The sequence below is a fragment of the Anolis carolinensis genome, chromosome 2 (genome assembly GCF_035594765.1).
Source record: "Anolis carolinensis isolate JA03-04 chromosome 2, rAnoCar3.1.pri, whole genome shotgun sequence".
Lineage (NCBI taxonomy): Eukaryota > Metazoa > Chordata > Lepidosauria > Squamata > Dactyloidae > Anolis > Anolis carolinensis.
The window spans coordinates 176,677,411-176,698,262 of NC_085842.1; the positions used below are offsets into that span (position 1 = coordinate 176,677,411).

A 20,852-nucleotide genomic window follows, 5' to 3' on the forward strand; every position below is an offset into this window, starting at 1 on the left:
ACAGGTATGTAAGATTAATAAATTTTTAGCCAGCTATATTTCACATGAATAATGATGTGGGACATGCTTTGTGCCGAGCAGGATTCTTTACTTTTCTTACCACACATTTGGTTTTTGTGTTTTCTTGTGATGAATGAGATTGATTACAAATTGTGGTTAAGTAGTAGCAGTGAGCAACAATTAAGTCTGTCTCCATTTTTATATATGTTTAATACACCCCTGCTGGACTGATGCTGAACATATGTAGTAACTCCGTTAGACTGTAGTTTATTGAGAAGGTCAAAACTGAATAGCAGGCTATACGTAGGATAAGAAGCTATGGTTTTTTCATGGAAGAAGAAGTCACGCTAGGGAATCTTTGTATGAAGTATTAAAGTTTGGAGAGCAACTGTCCTGTAAGAAATATGGTAGCAACAAAGTGCAATGGGACAGGATACAAAACATGTAGGATTAAGGACCAGGGCAATACAGATTGCAAATACAGTAGTAGAGATTGTTTGGAGATTGTGTACTCTCTGTTTCTATCCTTAAGCTCAGTGCATTCATGGCAGCAGGGAGGAAATGTGTAATAAGTAAAATCTATGAATGGGAGAAAATATTAACGTCTTCATGAGAACTGTATGAATGTGTACAGTTTGTCTGACATCATGTATGTATGTACATATGTATGTATGTATGTATGTATGTATGTATGTATGTATGTATTACTGGTTGAAATCCAAGTGTGCAAATATAAGTCTTTCACTTACACACAGAGTTTTTTTTAGTTCCTTCTTAGGATTTTGCTAGCTATCTGAAAAAAGCTCACTTCAACCCTGGACAAGGTAAGAAAGGTTCGCTAGAACAACAAACCTGGAAGCCCAGATGTTTGCTGTCAAATGAAACTTTTGTTCCACTTCCATTCAAAAATCAGAAATGCCTCTTACTCTTGTCTGAAGATGGATTGGGTTGTGAATTGTGACAAACAAGACTATTGTTAAATGAGTCATTTGATTTTCAGTCCAAAATTTCAGCAGTCTAGATATTTTTGAAAAGTACATGTTGATTTTGAAGAAGAAAAGAGTGTTTCAGAGAGAGAGAGAGAGAGAGAGAGAGAGGGAGAGAGAGAGAGCACATAAAATTGGTTTCACTGGTATGACTCTCAATTGCTTGAATTATGTGGACAGAACAGATGTTTGACATCAGTAGTGTTTACATGCCCGTAAGGCTTAATTGCTTCATAGTTCTCTGTAAAGAGCATAAACAATGACAAAAACTCAAAGGAATGAGCTGTGGCAGTGATAAAAATTTTGCATTTGCAAACATTTCAGCATAGATAATCTTAAGTATTATCTTTGCTTTGTATCTAATCTTCAGTTTTATCAAAAACAGTTGCTCCTTTTTGATCAACTAGACAAGGTTGTCTAAACATCTTGTACTTTCTTTTTCAGATATAACCAAGGGATGTCTTTATATTGTTTTAAAATATTTAAAAATATTTTTGATTATGTTTACATTATATGGCACTAAGAAAGAAAAACGGACAAACTTGATCTGTGCCAGTTATTCATCAGGAAGCCAAGTGCTGTAATAAAATATGATGATTGCTTTAGTATGTGGGAGTTAATCAGGCTAATGAAATCACAATTAATAATTTAAAAGGGATTCTCAGTTTTTATAGAAACTTCTTAAAGTGGATAACCAGACACTTGCACCTTTATATATAAAGTACAGTATATACTCGAGTATAAGCTGACCCGAATATAAGCCGAGGCACCTAATTTTACCACAAAAAACAGGGAAAAATTATTGATTCAGGTATAAGACGAGAGTAGGAAATGCAGCAGCTACTGATAAATATAAAAAATAAAAATAACAATAGATATCAATAAAATTACACTAATCAGTAGGCTTAATGTTTTTGAATATTTACATAAAACTAATTTAAGATAAGACTGTCTAACTCTGATTATTATATATACTTGAGTATAAGCCGAGGGGGGGCTTTTTCAGCCCTAAAAAGGGCTGAAAAATCATCTTATACTCGAGTATATATGGTATTTGAATCCTGAAAACTGAAATATTGTATGAGAATTCTGTGCTCCTGAGTGCTATTTTTGTTTTGATTGTTTTTTAATAGTGGAAAATTGGGATAGTTTGCATTAAAAACACATTTAAAATAAGGCTAAATTTCATTATGGAAAAGTTAAATGATTCAGAGCCTGTTTTATTTTTTAATTTTTTTATTCATCAGGGCTGTATGATCGTCAGAATGTTGTTGATCTTGGTACAAAATGTTAATGTCTTTCTATTTCACACTTTTTTACACTATGTGACAATTTAGTGAAGCATTTTGTCAAAATATCTTTTCTCCTATAGCATGAAACCAGTTTTTATTGTTCCAGGAAATACTTCTTTGTGACTTTGGGATTTTCTTTTTTATGTCTACCTCTTAATTTAATCTATGCATCTGACCCTTTTTTTTACATGTACATCATTTTTGTACATTTTAGATGGGGTTTTATAGATTTTGGTTTTTAAAAGCTTAATTATCTCATGATTCTATGTATAATGGCCTAAATCTAATTGTTAATGCCAGCTAAAGTAAACCCATTTAATCAGTGGGAACCTAGTATGTCAACACCCACTGAGGACATTATGTTTATATATTAGTGCCCTTGGTGGATTAATTTAGGCTAAAACTGGGGAAAAATCTATATATTCCTTTATAGTTATGTGCTTCCAAATGAAAGGCAAAAACATTTTGTAAAATAGCCAGTATGTATATTAACTTTTTTGGCCCTGTTTTTATACCTTCATGAAGGCTTTAGTATATGCAAGATTCTAGAATTTATTACTATGTTCCAAGGAGACATTTTGTACATTTATTTTCTTTGCACCGGTCAGTCAAAAGAATACCAGATGTCTTACAAGTTTGCCTGATGACATTGAAGAAGACCTTTTATTATTTGTTTGAAGTTCTCGTCTCTATTTGAAATCCAGTAATTCCATCTGTTTTCAGATAGGTATGTGGTGTGGTGAAGAACGTTTCTGAATTAAGTACTTTTGGGTTTTGCATATTTAGCTGTCCATTCTCTCAATATGGCTTTACCTCATTAATGAAGGATATTCCTGGACATAACTTTAGTACTAGAATATTTAGTATTAGAAGAAGAACCACCATAGGAAAAAATAGGGAGAGGTTAACAAAACTGTACAAGCAATTTGACATGTTTCAAACAACTTTATATTCAAAACTATAGGTGTAAAATGAAACAACCAGATCAAGTAAGCCTTGCTGATATTTTTAAAAGTTCTAAACTTTCTATAAACCACTTGAAAGCTTCTCCCAAAGTGCAAGAATGTTTTCTTTGCCATTTTTCTTATAGCATTTAACATGTTACTGTGGCAGTCTAAATGAGCCTTTTTCTCAGAGGCTTCTGCAGGAAGAATCAGGGTGAGTCACTGTAAACTTGAACACTAAGGCCTAACCTGTGCAAGCAGCTGATTGATCACTGTAGTTGTGGATGTGTTAGTGTCGCTGAGGATTTTCCCTTCCATTGAGTGGGAACAGTGGGAAGGAACCCATTTCTAGTTGCAATACTGGAAGGTTTTTATAAAAGAAGCTTCTTTCTCAGAAGCTTCATTAACTGAAGCATGCTTAGTGTATATTGAAATAGCAACAGGGCCATAGAATTGTACATGATTGACCATTTGTCTAAAGCCCAGGTACATGGCTTCAGTCTCCTTTAGTGTCACCGATACCCAACCAGTTTCTGGATCCTGTCAGTATGCATCATTACTGACTGTGGCAGAGTCTACTGCCCCACTCTTTCTGTTTCTTAGGAACGTGGTGTCATGGTGAATACAGCCCCAGCTTGGTACATAAGGATTGTCTTTTTGCCTGCACATGATGTATAGAGACATTGCTTCAAGTATCGTATATGTAGTATGGTAACAAGAGTTTTGAGGGAAGCTGGGCTGTTTCATATCATCTTGATACTGTCTTCTCGCTTCCTTTCTCTTGCGCTAAGCATATGTTGAATAATACTCAAACTAAGGGCATGATTAAAAACACAGAATTTTAAAAAAACATACTCCTATTCTTCTGGGTTGATTATATGCAGTGTTTCCACCAGCATTTATTTAATTTACACCCCATCTTTCTCCTCTCAATTATCTGGACCTTTGCCAGCTTACAACATGGTAAAGTTAAGCACAATATGTTATAATAAAAATACAATTAACCCAAGAATCAAATTAAAGAAAATAGAAGCATAATTGGGAAGAGATGGGGTTGTGGAGCAAGCATCCCATAAAAATCCCAACGTCATCAGCCAGTCAGCTGCCAAATGCTTGCCTCAAAAATTCCCGAATATTAAGATCTTTGCCTTCTGGTAGAACAGCAATGGATGGGACACACCTCAGCATACACTGAAGGAAGTTTGTAGCCTAAGAGTATCTGTTGAGAACGCTTGCTCTTGCTTTTCCACCAAACAACATTTGAGCATGATGAAAGCAATACAGTGGCTCTTGCTGAACATTACAAAATCTAGAGAGGCTTAGGTTGGATATGATTTTTCAGGATGGATCTACATTGCCATATATGGTAATCCAGTTTTGAATCCAGATTATCTGCTTTGAACTGGATTATATGAGTTTAACTGTAATCCAGTTCAAACAGATAATCTGGATTCAGAAACTGGATGGGGCCTTAGATAGCATTGAACTTTTTTGTGTGTGTGTGTCAAAAGCATTAGTACAGCAAATACATTTCAAATAATGGAAATAAAATAAAAAAGAAAAGAAATCACGAGCAACTAAATAGTTTTGGACCAAAAGTGGGCAACAGCAACCGCATTGTCTGTAGCTTTAAACAACTCCTCCTCCGTACATGAGGCAGGGCATTGTGGGCAAGCAGACATATGCTGAGTTGTTTGTTCAGCTCCACAGTCACACAAGGTGGAGGATTCCTCCAGGTAGTGCCACCTTGCCAAGTTGCCCACTCCACTTCTGAGTCTGTTCAGGGACTTCCAAGTTGCCCATTCCTGGTTTGCCCCTGGAGGAAGACCCTCTTGGGGGGCCATCCAGTTGGAATTGCCAGGTTTAGCTGCCCAGAGGGACACCCTTGCTGCTGCTGGAGGAACATCAAGAGGAGTGGTGGTTCTCATGAAGCCCTTCCTTGATTTGAGTCTGGTGGGAGGAGGGTGATAGCCATGCAGTGGGTGGCTTTCACAATGTTCGACCTTTTTTCTCTCACCGTTAGCAGCAACTTCCCGTCGCACATCAGGAGGGGCAATGCCAGCTAACTTGTAGAGTTTATCAGCAGGTGTAGGTTTAAGGCATCCCGTGATGATTCTGCATGTTTCATTCAGTGCTATGTCCACCTGCTTTGCATGGGCAGACTTGTGCCAGACAGGACAGGCATACTCTGCAGTTGAGAAAGACAAGGCCAGGGCTGATGTTCTTATTACTTGTCGGTCTGCTCCCCATGCGCTGCCAGTCAGTTTCCGCAGGATGTTATTGCGTGCAGCTACTTTGTGCTTGGTGTTCATGCAGTGTTTCCTAGTGTTCGGTCTAAGGTGACACCAAGGTATTTAGGATGGAAACAGTGTTCGAGCTCTTGGCCTTCCCAAGTAACTTTCAGTTTCCTGTTGGCTTCACGGTTACGTAGGTGGAAAGCACACACTTGTGTCTTGGCAGGGTTAGGCTTCAGGTGGTTCTCTTTGTAGTAGCTGGAGAGATCTTTCAAGGCATTGGTGAGTTGCTTTTCAACTGTTTCAAAACTTTTGCTTGTGTTGTAAGGCCAAGGTCATCAGCATATATAAAGCTCTTTGTGAGTGGTGGTAGTGGCTGATCGTTCGTGAAGATGTTAAATAAGGTTGGTGCAAGAACGCTGCCTTGGGGTAAACCATTCTTCTGCCTCCTCCATCTGCTTTTCTGGCCCTGAAACTCCACATAGAAGCTGCGGTTTTCTAAGAGGGTCTGGACAGTTTTTGTAAAGTCAAAGTCCCGGGTGATATGGTAGACTTTATGCAGCATTTTTCTATGTTGCACCGTGTCATAGGCTGCCGTAAGGTCCACAAAGACTGTTCCTGTAATGCAGCCTTTGGAACTAGGTAAGTAGAAGGCTTTATCAGTCATTGCCAGCACTTTTAACATTGCCTGGAGATAGACCAGTAGCCACTGAAAAGAATAGCTAGTAATTTAAGTGATCTCTTCAAGCAGTCCTAATCAGCTATATTGTTTTGGACTTCCTGATATTTCACCCCTATATATTACAGAAATCCAAACAGGCTGTACCTAAGACATGGGACTCTGGTAGATCAGGCATCTCCAGGAATTGTTATAGCTCACAAAATCTGTTATCTTGTTTATATCCTGCCTTTCTCCCAGGATAGGGTCCATACTGAGTTTAACTGTGCATGTGCCCTCCTGGCAACTGCTGAAATCTGGGAACAAACAGCCTTTGAGGATGGTATTAATGACATTGAAAGTTACTGAGAAGTTCCATAGAAACAATAAGAACACATAAGAATCATAGTCCCTGGGATAGATTGTTTATTAAGGTGAATAAAGCTATTTAATCTCTGGCATGATGTGATTATAGAATTGTTTTGTAATCCATTTAAGGTACATGTGTATGTAATGCTTTCTGTTTACTGGCTTTAAACTCTCCAAACATATAAATATAAATATTATAAATGAAATAAAATGAGTGAGCATATCATATAGGGAAACAAGTTGTCCAGGAACACCTGTCCTCTCTAAACAAATTCAAGTCCCCAGGGCCAGATCAGCTACATCCAAGAGTATTGAAGGAACTAACTGATGTTATTTCAGAACCACTGGCAATTATCTTTGAAAGTTGTTGGAGAACAGGAGAAGTCCCAGCAGATTGGAGGAGGGTGAATGTGGTCCCTGTCTTCAAAAAGGGAAAAAAGAACGACCCAAACAATTACTGTCTGATCAGCCTCACGTCGATACCAGGCAAGATTCTGGAAAAGATCATTAAGGAAGCTGTCTGCGAACATTTAGAAACAAATGTGGTCATTGCTAATAGCCAACACGGGTTTACCAAAAACAAGTCATGCCAGACTAATCTGATCTCTTTTTTCGATAGACTTACGAGTTGGGTCGATACAGGGAATTCTGTGGATGTAGCATACCTGGATTTCAGTAAGGCCTTCGACAAAGTCCCCCATGACCTTCTGGCAAACAAACTAGTAAAATGTGGGCTAGACAAAACTACGGTTAGGTGGATCTGTAATTGGCTAAGCGAATGAACCCAAAGGGTGCTCACCAATGCGTCTTCTTCATCTTGGAAAGAAGTGACGAGTGGAGTGCCGCAAGGTTCCGTCCTGGGCCCGGTTTTGTTCAACATCTTTATTAACGACTTAGACGAAGGGTTTAGAAGGCACAATCATCAAGTTTGCAGATGGCACCAAACTGGGAGGGTAACACTCCAGAAGACAGGAGCAGAATTCAAAACGATCCTAACAGACTAGAGAGATGGGCCTAAACTAACAAAATGAAGTTCAACAGGGACAAATGCAAGATACTTCACTTTGGCAGATACAGAATGGGGGACGATGCCTGGCTCGACAGCAGTATGTGTGAGAAAGATCTTGACGTCCTTGTGGACAACAAGTTAAATATGAGTCTACAATGTGATGTGGCAGCGAAAAAAGCCAACGGGATTCTGGCCTGTATAAATAGGGGTATAGCATCTAGATCGAGGGAAGTCATGCTACCCCTCTATTCTGCCTTGGTCAGGCCACACCTGGAATACTGTGTCCAATTCTAGGCACCGCAATTGAAGGGAGATGTTGACAAGCTGGAAAGCGTCCAGAGGAGGGCAACTAAAATGATCAAGGTTCTGGAGAACAAGCCCTATGAGGAGCAGCTTAAAGAACTTGGGCATGTTTAGCCTGCAGAAGAGAAGGCTGAGAGGAGACATGATAGCCATGTACAAATATGTGAGGGGAAGTCATAGGGAGGAGGGAGCAATCTTGTTTCCTGCTGCCCTGCAGACTAGGACGTGGAACAATGGCTTCAAACAATAGGAAAGGAGATTCCACCTGAACATCAGGAAGAACTTCCTCACTGTGAGGGCTGTTCGGCAGTGGAACTCTCTCCCCTGGACTATGATGGAGGCTCCTTCTTTGGAGGCTTTTAAGTAGAGACTGGATGCCCATCTGTCGGGGTTGCTTTGAATGCAATTTCCTGCTTCTTGGCAGAGGGTTGGACTGGATGGCCCATGCAGTCTCTCCCAACTCTACTATTCTATGATTCTATGATCTACATGCTCTTTCTATTCAGAAGTTTAGGGGATTTACTAATTTATTTTTGTTCTCCTTTTGATAGTTTGAATTGTGATGCAAGAGTTAGAGAACAATCTTATACAATTTTATTTGATTGTCGTGCTGACACTGTTTTTAGTTATTGATGCTTGTTTTAATTTGGTATGTTTTGTCTCTGTTTTGGGCTTGGCCCCTGTTAGCTGCCCCGAGTCCCTTCGGGGAGATGATGGCGGGATAGAGAAATAAAGTATTATTATTGATTATTCTTAATTTTACTTAGAAATAAGTATAGTTTTGTTCAGCGGGGCTTACTTACATCTAAGGATGTACTAAACTTTCCATATCTGTAATATTGATTGTGACTGAGAAAATGTGAAAGACAAATTGACATTTCCTTGAATGTGGTGTTTGGGTCACATTTTTATTTAATAGCACAATTGGACTCTTGCCATGAGTACGATTTTTTCTTTTAAATGCTTTGCATGTTATGGTGCAATTTTTACTTCATTTGGTTGATCTGTAGATTTTATTTTTAAGCAATTCTACAGTGTTAAGGTTGGTGCACCATGTTTTCATTGTCATCCGTTGGCATTTGTTTTATTCACAAGTGTCATTTTTTATGATACGTATGTTGATTGCAAATATGGACAAAGTTAGCAAAAGACAAATGAAAATTGCAGAAAGACTTTGAATGTTTTGACTCCAGGATATTGTTAATCTCAGCTTCATGAGATTGCTTTACAGATTTCTGTCACAAATAAAGACTTGATCAGTTCCCCTTTCTTTGTTTTGCCTCTTCTGGTATGTTATGGTGAAATGCTTTTCAAATCACTATGGGGTTGAACTGATCTCTTTAATTCAGATAGCTCAATGTGCAGGTAATTGACATTGCGTTCACTTGGATATTAAAAAGTTGAGCAACTCAAAAGACTGCTTTCCCACCTAGATCATATGTGATTAAACAGTTTTCAATATGCTAGTTGTATAGAACTCAATGCACAGTTCAATGATTGTTGTTTTCTTAGTTTGAGCCATAGAACTTCTGTGTGTGCTAGTACAGACATTGGAAAAAGCCCCTCCCAACCCTATATAGTAGAAGCTGACTTTTATTGGTTCATAATGGCTTTATTCCCATACATGCTTCTTTGCCCAAAGGAAATATTTTTGGAGCGCTGAATTTTTCTGATCGATTATCTTTTGGTTTTCTCACAAGAGAAAATTCAGTTGTATGACTTTACTGATCACAGCTGTCTTATTGCTTGATTTTGTACTCATTTAAGAGATACTAAGCTTGTTTTGGAAGGTGGACAGAGGGTGAATGTTACCTTGTATCTGAAATTGATCAGTTTGCAAACACTTTGTGGTTTCAGCTGGAGATGAAAACGAAGCTAATGGAAGCAAGAATTCATGAAGAAAAGCTGAAATTACAGAAGAAGCATGATGCAGATGTTCAAAAGGTATAGTATGTTTTAAAAAGTAGAAGTAAGGTGGAGAAAAAATGTGGCAACATGTATTGTCGAAGGTTTTCATGGCTGGAATTACTGAGTTGCTGTGAGACTTTCGGGCTGTATGTCCATGTTCCAGAAGATTTCTTTCCTGACATTTCGCCAATGTGGCAGCATGTTTAGACTAATTTGTTTTCATTTTAGCATGAGCTTTTGTGGATATAAATTCACTTCTTTGGATGCAGTAGCGAGTGGTATTAAGGTTCAGGTATAAAGCATATTTATACAGCTGTGTGAGTAGAACAGAATGTAATTGGATCTAGAAAGAGGCAAATCATATCTCTTGTCCTAAATTTTCAAAGTGCTGGGAGAGATGATATAGGTCTTTCAGATCTTTACAGTGGTCAGTTAGTGTTGATGTGTGAAAGCAATAAATCTTCTTGCATCTCAGACTATTTTATATGGCATTATATTTCTCTATAAAATAAGAACAGTATTTCATCCTGCAGTGTTAAGATTTTAGCTTTAAATAGCATTCCATTGGTTATTGGAGCATTTGAAACTGATGTTAATGGGTTTTTTTTTGTAAATTAGAAAAATGAAAAAATTTAGTTACAGTTCAGTTACATTTATTGATCTTGTTTTAATATGACAGCTGCTAGATACTACCAGATAGATCACATTATAGGGAAACGTGCAAACATGGGTGTGTGCACACACACACACGAAAGGGGGTCTTCAATCTGCAGTGTCCTAATACCCGTTGTACAGTCTTTTGGTATCTGAAATGAGGCAAGGCCTTCTGAATTAACCTGGTTCTTGTACATAGTAATCTTTTTGAGAGGATGCTGTGAAAACTTTGGGAGCTATTCCAGTGGATTGAAGTAGGTACTCATGGAGCAGCGAATATGATTATTTTTGTATCATTATGAGAACATAGCAAGGTTCCAATGCTAGTGGAAGGAAACCACTTCATCTCTGGAAATGTTTCCCTTGCAGTTAGTAATTAAAATATTTCCATCGGGTCTATCAAATCTTCCGGTTACCAAGATTTTGCATTTACTGCTCTCTGTACATCAGAATACTGAAAGATGTTTTTATTAATTTCAAGAATTCACAAGGATTTATAAAGTAGCCAATAAGTTGGCGTAACTTCCAAATAACTTCTGATTTGGGCAGCTACATTTTTGCGTTCTAGCAATTATAATATTTAATCAAAGCAAATTGTGCATTAAATTAGTGTTTACCCATTTCTCTATTTATTGTGGATTGAATGCAGAAGTACCCTTCAAAATTCTGAAGGCCTTTTCCTGGTCTGGAAGGATTTTCTGAAAACTGAAATATAGAGATGTGTTTCTTTTCCTGTAAGGTGTTGCATGGTTTCTGACATATCTTCCACAATATCATCTATTAGCATTGTAGAACAGGTAATAGTATGGCATCATTGATAGAAGGTCTGATATTTCTGTTTCACTGCTTGGAATTTCACTAGTGTTGCAAAACAAAAGGTGAGATTCATTTCCTTTTTCTTTAAAATAAGTAACTTTGTTTTGACTGCCAGAACAGGATCTCTAGATGAGATGTCCTACAGTGTTTTTAAAGTATAGAGAATCATTTCATGTCTTTTTATTTTCCAGGTAAATACCCTTCTTTTAGTTCTTCTGTAAATAAAACATTTAATCTTAAATGTTTTCTTTTCTTTGTGTCCTTTTCTTTTCTTACTGGAATCCCAGAGGTTTTGACTAGAGTATTCAGCAATAATTCTTATACTTTCAAATCTTGTTAAACTTCAAAATACTGTATATAATTTTTGAAGGGATATGGATGACTTGGAGAAAATAAATCTTCTCAAATTCAGTTTTTTTGTAAACCATTTTCTTTGCTTTGCTGTTTCATTTCACGAAGGTTATTTTGACCAGATTTTTCATCTAGTGTTCATTTAGTTATTCAAAATAATATTCTAAATTCATGAAAGCTTCAGCACACTTCATTTAGTCCTTCCATAGTCCCTACTTATACTATGTTGAGTTCCCCTTTTGATGTTGCTAATTTCCATTGAGGTTTAATAAGCTCTCATTATTTTCTACTACAGATTTTGGACAGAAAAAATAATGAAATTGAAGTGCTGAAGACGTTGTCCAAAACCAAACAAAGTGAAGCTGAAGAGACTATTCAGAAACTTGAAAAGAAAGGTGAAGCATCATAAATCAAGTCCTCCAGGCTCAGTGTTCTGTTCATTCCTTTTTTGACTGGAGCTACTTCATCTGGGGAAAGAAATGTCCTCTCTCCTTCCCCAGCTGCTGTGCACCCATTACAACTTTTAATTTGACAAAACTTCCACTGCTGGTTTGTAATTCCAGTTGTTCTGGAACAGGATTGATTCAGATTTTTTGCTTGCTTGATTTAAAGTTCAATTTATTTGGCTAGTGATCAAAGAACTCTACAGTTTTGGGTGTCCATAGGGTTTTGTCTTGCTTGCTTGCTTGCATTCTTGCTTTCTTTTTGGAACTAGTTCACAATATCAAATATCGATTTGATTTTAAACTGAAGGGACTTCCAAAAGTAATTTAAAACTGGGCAAGGTGATCCATTAACCAGAGCAGAAAATAAGCTATAAAAATCCATACTGGTTTTGTCTCTTGGTAACAGTTAAAGTCATTCTTTGGATTTTGAGCACCAGTTATATTCAAAACACTGATATGTTATGTGATCATGCTTCAAGGAAAAAAGAATCAAGAACTACATTCATCACTGGGGGAAACAGTTGAGAACAGACGTAACACATTTATTATAAAATAATTCTTTTAAAAACAAAATGAAGCTCTGTGGAATAGAACAATAATCTAATATATTGGTGCTATTTTTTCTTTTTCTGACAGTTCAAATGCTTGTTCGTCAATCACAAGTTGTTAGAGAAGATAAGGAGAAACAAATAATTGAACTGAAAAAGCTGTGTGAGCAAAGCACTGATTCCCTAAACAATGAATGGGAGAAAAGGGTAATGAATATTTCTTATATTTAAATATGTAGTAACATATACATCTATGACTTCCCTAATTGCAACCACTTTTTAATTAAAGCAGTGATTTAAAATCAACTAAAGAAGCAACAAAGTGAAAGTTTGCAGTTTTAATATATTTTTTCTACATCTCCATATTTTTTCACATTGAAGGTTATAGTTAAGTGATACAAGGTTATACTGTATATTAATATCCTTTTAACAGAGTGATCAGTGTAAACAGTCTATTCTTATGCTAATTTCACTTATATGCTTCCTTTTTCTGAGAACTGGGATTGACTGGGTAGTTTTTTTTATCGTGTCAGAAGCAACTTGAGAATTTACTGCAAGTCTCTTTTGGTGTGGGAAAATTGGCTGTCTACAGAGAGAGGGAGTTGTCCTGAATTTTTCCCGTTTCTTTCCCAGGCATGCCCATCACTGCATGTATCAAGTGCTGCTGCTGCTGCTGATAATGATGGTGGTGGTGATAACAGTGGCAATAATGACAATGATAATAGTCTTGGCTTCAGCTTAGCTGCTGAATAATATCCTTACTTGGGTTTGTATGTTTCTACTTGTAGCTCCACAATGCTGTGGCTGAAATGGAAAAGGAAAAATTCGATCTTCAGAAGAAACACACAGAAAATATCCAGCAATTGTTGGAAGATACAAATGCACGTCTAAGTAAAATGGATGCAGAATATTTGGCACAAACAAAAGCAACTGTAAGTGCTGTGTAGTCACCAAAGATAACATTTGCACTATTATTATATCATGAAACAGCACCTTTTTTGAAAAAGGAATATACACTGTTGCAGAAATGGCTTCATTTAGGAAATTGTTTAGGGCAGTGGTTCTCAACCTGGAGTTCCTAGATGTTTTGGGCCTTCAATTCCCAGAAATCCTAAAAGCTGGTAAACTGGCTGGGATTTCTGGGAGTTGTAGGCCAAAAACATCTGGGCACCCCAAGTTGAGAACCACTGGTTTAGGGGAAAACATTGATTTTGCTTACAAATCTTACGAAATAAAGAAGAAAATGTTTTTATGGTAACTTAATACAAACATTACTAAAGACAGCTGAAAAAAATGATGGTTTCCATTGTTTTTTCCTTTCCTCCCTGTCTTACACAAGTTTTCACTTTCATGTTAGGTTTGTGCATAGCCTTTTAAATATCAGTTGATGTAATATCCTAATTACAAATTGACAGTAGTTCAGTGCAACAAGATCTGCCATTTGTGCTCTTTAGCATTGTATGCCAAGTGCTTTTTAGCAATGTATATTTTACAGTATGGTTGAAATAGTTATCAAAAGTTTTTTGTTGATCTGAGTACATTTTCTGAAGATCTAATACTGACCAGGCGTTTGATCTTAGTTTTCAGTTTTAGCGTTTCTACTATAGAATGTTGAACTTCAGTTTTTTCAAGTTTTTTCAAGTCTTCACAAGTGATTAATCTTATTATTAAGTCCATATTACATAATATTGCACAAGTGAAACAATGTCTCAAAAGAGAAAAAGGCCAGCAATAATATCTATGAAACAGAATTGAAACTAGCACAAAGATAAACTACGCCAACAAATAAGAGCATCTCTGCTCAATGCTGACCAAAACAAGAAAGTCTTCAAAGTCATTATGAAGGGTAAAGCCAACATAAAGCTAAAATTAAAGGTGTCAACATGTGTCAGTGGCAGAGAATTTTACAGATTATAGGCACTGTCACTAGTGCTCATCATTCTAATTGATATTAATGATGAACCAATTCTCCTATACAAGTGCAATACAGTTTTTTTATTGACTGTATGTACCAGATGGGGAACTGCAGGTAAATCTTTTTTTCTCAACTGGCAAACTAACTGAAAGTAGTCCTAGAATCTTAGAATCATAGAATCATAGAATAGTAGAGTTGGAAGAGACCTCATGGGCCATCCAGTCCAACCCCCTGCCAAGAAGCAGGAAATCGCATTCAAAGCACCCCCGACAGATGGCCATCCAGCCTCTGCTTAAAAGCCTCCAAAGAAGGAGCCTCCACCACAGTCCGGGGGAGAGAGTTCCACTGCCGAACAGCTCTTACAGTGAGGAAGTTTTTCCTGATGTTCAGGTGGAATCTCCTTTCCTGTAGTTTGAAGCCATTGTTCCGTGTCCTAGTCTGCAGGGCAGCAGAAAACAAGCTTGCTCCCTCTTCCCTATGACTTCCCCTCACATATAGGAATCTATATTCAGTTAAGCTTGTGGAGCAACTCACTTCAAGGCAGAATATATCAATTGCTCTAACTTCCTCTCTCCTCAGTCTTGTTACATAACCTTGCCAACTGATCAAGTATTTCTCTATCTCCCCTTCTATCCATTTACATTTCTAATTTAATGGTTAATTATTGAATAGATAGTCATCAAAGGTAGGAAATAAGAAGAGAAAGTAGGATGAAGCAGAGGATGTTTCTGAGGATTCTGACTTGCCTTCCAAAAACGGAAGGTGTCAAACAGGGGGAAATATAATTTCCATTTCTTTCCCTAAGACTGCTAGTCAGCTGATCAGAAACATGGAATACCGTGGCGTCACAAAAAGAAAATCAGCAACAGGGCTCCAAGTCAGGAGTGCAGTCACTATATTTATATCTTCAAGCAAGAATGAATTAGAAAGCCTGTCTCTGCAGAAGCAGGCAAAACTGGAAGGAAATTGAAGCACGTTATTTACAATATTATTCTGTCTATTGACTTAAGCATCCTATTATGTGTTTATTTTCACTGGATGATTAATAAATAACGGAAAGGCATCCTTATGCTAGATAAGAATGAATGCACATCCTGTCAAGTTGCGTTATTTCTGCAATAAGCCTTTCTGTAGAATGTTTCAGCAAATTACAAAGGTGATGTTTGTATTACCAGTGAAAGTGAGGAAGCTTAAGACTTTGTTTCAGACATGTTAGCTTCTTTTGTATTGTTTATAATAGTTTATGCCCTTAAGCAATAAACATTTTCCTTTCTACTTATATTTAATTCATTCATTGTAGAGGAGTTGGTTAATTAAAAAGAAAAGATTCTATGTTCTTTTCTTTTTTTACTTGCAGTGGCCTTCTTTCTCATCTGCAAGTTAAATCAGTGTAATGTAGATAGTGTTGAAAGAGTCTTTTTAGAAGCTTGTGCGATAGGGTATATATTAAATGCAGACTGGGATTTATTTATTTATTTAAAACATTTATATTCCGCCCTTCTCACCCCGAAGAGGACTCAGGGTCGAGCACTATATATATATATATACGGCAAGCATTCCATGCCGAGACATAAAATAATTATAAATATACACAAACATTAAAATGCTAGTTGTGTTTTGGTTATTTGGAACTTTGGATGACACCTGTTTCACTTTTCAGAACATTTTTACTGCCAGCTTAAAAAATTATGGATATAATACCCCCCATTTTGCAAGAAATGACATGTTTTAAGACATTTTCAGTCTTGGTGACCAGGTGGCAGAACCTCATTTGGGTTTCTGACGGGTTTTTTTTTTTTTTTTTTTTAGTACCACACTATTTTTCATGTAAAATCAACAGAATGCTTAGTGGAGAACTATTTTATTGATATTTATGCTGCTTGTGGAATATATTTGATGTTGGTAAGGGGAGAGGAGAGGTGATTTCCTTACCCTTTAGATGAGCTGTTTGAAAAGTTCATATCCATCCTAGATAAATCCTTAATCAACATCTGCTTCCAAAATATTCATGGCAGTTTAATGTCTTGCGTTTTGCGTTGTCCGTCTCCACGGTGTATTGATTATATATGTCTGAAACATTTTAAATGTGTTAATAATATTTGGGGAAATGGTCACTCTATTGCTGAGGTTTGACAACTGTATCACCTCATTTATAGTTGTCATCAGTTTCTTCTGCAATTGCTATGTATATTGGTTTACAGTCATGTTTGATTGTGCAATGATTCTTGTCAGTGCATTTAATAATGAGGCATGTACTTCACTGCTGCTTTGAATTCTTTTGTTTTACCTTTATCTTGTGGTCACTTTCCACTTCATGGGAAGTGTGCTGAGAGTGCTCACAAGTGTAACATTTGTCAGGAAATTGTGATCATAAGTGGTCATAAATCTGCTGCATTTATTTCAGCTCTTCTTGACCTCTCAAGGACTCTGTCTTTGAAGACACGAGGAAAAACAGTTCAAATAAACTCCATAAATCTGCTTTCTACTCTATTTACAAAGAATATTTACAGCACAATCTTAGAGTCCGGTCTTAATCAAATCATGGTGAAAAAGAAAGCTTTGTTCTTCTCTTCTGTTTGGTATTGGAAACTGCATAACTTACACTCTAGCAATAGTCCACATCTCTATTGTATTAACTCATAAATTACGGTAACATTGTTTCACACGCTGTTTAAACTAAATGCTGTTTTCACTCAAACATCAAAACACTGACAACATTTACCATGGAGGTTTGCACTTCCTTTGGATTCTAGAAGACCATGGGGATTGGACCCTCACACTGCATTAAGCATTCTCCTTGACTGTCTTGTCATGGCCACAACATCATTTTATTTTCTTGTTTTTGGCTGTTTTGTTGCTGAAAGGTGTTAGTGGGGGTCCTGGGAAAGGAAAGAGCAACCTGCTACATCTGTATGCAGTTTAGGTAATTTTTCTACTGTAAAGGTGTTCCAACATTGTTTCCCATTTAAATATGGAGGGTGTCTGTGGGAAATGCAAAGGCCTTTGTGAGCTGCATGTTGTCTGCAAGGCACATTTTCAGCATCTCTGACATAAACACTGAAAAATCCAGGAGAACAGAAAAGGTGGTAAAAGTAATTGAATGTGGAATAGAAGAGAGAGAATAATAATATTTGAGGATGAATCAAGGTAATATGAAAAATGTGCAATGACAAATGTTCGTGAAGACAAATGGCTGACAAAACAACATCAGTTAAAAATAAAAAAAAGCACTGGTGGTTTTGCAATGCAGAGGTTTGCAGACTGAGATGCCCGTAAAGTAAATTACATTAAAATCTTTCTCTTATGATTTTATTGGCTAGGAACTTAGTGCTAGGCTACTGTATAATAGTGCAGGTATGTTAATGATATGGTTGGATTACACTATGTAACATGATTTTTGTTCCTGGATTATAAATGTTATTTCCTAATTGGTTTTATCATAAAAACATGAAAAAAGTTTACTAAAATACAAAATCCTTGTTTTTGTGGGATATCAACCAATTCAACATATGTTTGTGGGCAGCCACAGAAACAAAGCTTACGGAGTATAGCAACTACTTTCATAGTAAGTACCAAACAATTAAACAGGAAATAACACTTTCAAACCAGGTACAAATCCCCCCAATTTTGTTACATTATGTTACAGATGAAGACTGCAATAATCTATATTCATTTGTTAATTGCGTCTCACCTATGCTGCAACACCTTTTTTTTTAAAGCAGCTTGTTAGTATCTGAAGTACCTGAATATTTTCATACATTTTGAGTGATGAGAGAAAGTGGGAGGTTTTTTGGGACCAAGAATGTTTGATCTTCCCAAGATCAACCAGTAGGTTTCCATAATTGAGCAAGGAATTGAACCCTGGTGTCCATATTGGCTGTCATAGTAAACCACAAAATTATGGTCCCAGAAATATTTTTGCAGTTGAGGACACAGGTAAAGTTTTTGGGCTTTAGGGACTTTCCTCTGTGTCAAACCTCTTCAACCTGCAGCTCTCCAGTTGTTTTGGATGTCAGTTCCCAGTATTCCTGACCATTGAACAACCTGGAGACCGAAACACCTGGAGGACCACAGATTGAAGATACCAGCATGATGTCTTAGGGAATATTGGCCTATGTAGGTAAGGTAAAGAATCCAGTGGTGATTGGCAGTGAGGGACAGGAGGGAGTATGACTAGCACAGATTGAGATGTTGAAGATCTGTTGTAGTGAGCCTTCTTAGAAGAGGGTATTCGAAAGGATTATGCAGTTATATGGGAAGTGATTTCTTTCACTTGCATGATCATTCCTAATGGTCCTTTAATTCTTTTAACAAGATGGACAGAAAAAAAATTATTGCTCTCATTTTTGAACAGGTGGTTGTGTTTAAGCCTGATGTCTCTTTTTCCTCTTCTGGGTCACTTATAAGATTTTGTGCTGGGTTTCTGTGTGTTTGTGTGTGAAATCAAGAAGTCCTTTTTGACATTTTTCATCGCTAGCACATTTAGAGAAGTGATCATTTGCTTGATGTTGCATATAAAGCTTGCTTAAACTCTTAATATTGTGTTGCTAATGAATGTTGAATTGAAAAAAAAATAGCATTCAGACCTTGTCACAGGTAGCGATAAATATGGCAAGAAATGGACACAGTCTGTCAGCAGGATTGAATTTAAGAATCATCAAATGCAGACAGATCTTGCACAGCAGCTCCTGATTTTAATAATTAAACAAGGTAGAGTTCAAGGCATGGCTTAAGATGAAAGACTAGACTGTCACTGAAAATTAGTTTCTCCTTTCTTATTATTTCAGACTTCTTTTTTCTCCTTTTCATGACTTTTATTCTGTTAATAAGAGTGTTATTGGCTGAGTACAAGTGGATTTTGCTGAGTGATGAGACTTGGAAATTCTTGCAGACACATTGTTCCATTATAGATACCATATATACTCATGCATAAGTTGAAATACAATTGACAAAAAATAATGGGTTGGCTTATATGCATATATGTATATATATACAAGTACTTCTTCTGCAGCACCATTTCCGGTCTTTTTAAATGCTTGGGCACAGTGGTGTCACGAGGGGATTATGGAGAGGATGCTACCTAAATGACTGACACTGCAGAACCTCCAGAATACCTGAACTTTATGCGACATCTGATGTCTCTCGCATGAACCTCCTCCCATATTACAGTACCTGCAGTAGGCCTTGCTTTCTGCTCCACACAGAGTGAGCACAGCATGGTTTACTTGAGAGTAAGAAAGTGGAGGATCCCCTCTCCTTCCTGGCTGCTTCCTATTTTCAGTTTTGCAGATCAGGAAAATGCCATATGAATTCTTTGAAAACAATTTCTTTCTTGCCTTCATTCTCTTCTTGGTTTTTTTCTTTCTTATAATATCATCTCTTCACCAGTGTTTTCTGCAATAAGAACCCAAAAGTATGACAGAAACCACCATATCATTGAGGCCTTCATCTGTCACTCACAGAGCTAGTCTAAAAAGATATCATAATCAAGAATAATCAACCAGTTTATGCTCATTTGTCATACCTATATGTTATAAAAAGTTTCTCAAAGTTTTTTTTTAAGTGCAAAAGACAAAGAGTGAATATTATAAAAATACAATGTAGAGCAGAAGAGAAAACTGGCAAAAGAAGGTTCTCAGTGGACAGTTTCAGGGAAGGATTGAGAGCAAAATTGACAAAGAAAAAACATAGATATAGTTTACAAATGGAATTTTGAAAAAGGAGGTCAAGGGCCTGATTCTTGCAGCCCAAGTGCAAGGAATTGGAACAGATGCCATCAAAATAAGAATTGAAAAGTCAACTACAGATTCCAAGTGTAGACTCTGCAAGGAAGCAGACAAAATGATGGATCATATCCTCAGCTGCTGCAAGAAGATCGCTCAGACAGACTACAAGCAGAGGCGTAATATCGTTGCGCAAATGATCCATTGGAACTTGTGCCACAAATACCATCTGCCTGTGACAAAGAACTGGTGGGATCACAAGCCTGAAAAAGTTACAGAAAATGAACACGTCAAACTACTCTGGGACTTCTGAATTCAGACTGACAGAGTTTTGGAGCACAATACTCCTGACCTCACATATTAAAGAACAAAGTATGGATCGTCAATGTTGCAATTCCAGCTGATCACACGATTAAAGAGAAGCAACTGTAAAAGCTGACACAAGAATTTAAAGATCGAACTGCAATGACTCTGGCACAAACCAGTAAAAGTGATCCCATTGGTGATCGGCACACTAGGTGCAGTGCCTAAAGACCTTGGTCTGCACTTAAACACAGTCGGCGCGGACAAAATTACCATCTGTCAACTCCAAAAGTTCACCCTGCTCAGATCTACACACATTATTCGCCGACACATCACACAGTCCCAGACACTTGGGAAGTGTCTGACGTGTGATTCTTACCCTCCTCTCTCTCT

The 20,852-nt window shown here is 37.2% G+C and overlaps 1 protein-coding gene across 6 annotated transcripts in view; it reads left to right on the forward strand.

Moving 5' to 3' along the window:
- The window catches only part of cep112 (centrosomal protein 112), a 348,394-nt gene that overhangs the window by 60,819 nt on the left and 266,723 nt on the right, over positions 1-20,852 (forward strand). For all 6 annotated transcript variants that reach the window (XR_010003101.1, XM_062971149.1, XM_062971152.1 and 3 more), the window contains 4 exons: positions 9,653-9,739; positions 11,820-11,919; positions 12,607-12,725; positions 13,307-13,450. Coding sequence is in view for 5 of the 6 variants with exons in the window: in XM_062971149.1 (XP_062827219.1) it covers positions 9,653-9,739; positions 11,820-11,919; positions 12,607-12,725; positions 13,307-13,450 (450 nt within the window). In the remaining variant the exon portion in view is untranslated. The remainder of the gene's footprint in view (positions 1-9,652; positions 9,740-11,819; positions 11,920-12,606; positions 12,726-13,306; positions 13,451-20,852) is intronic.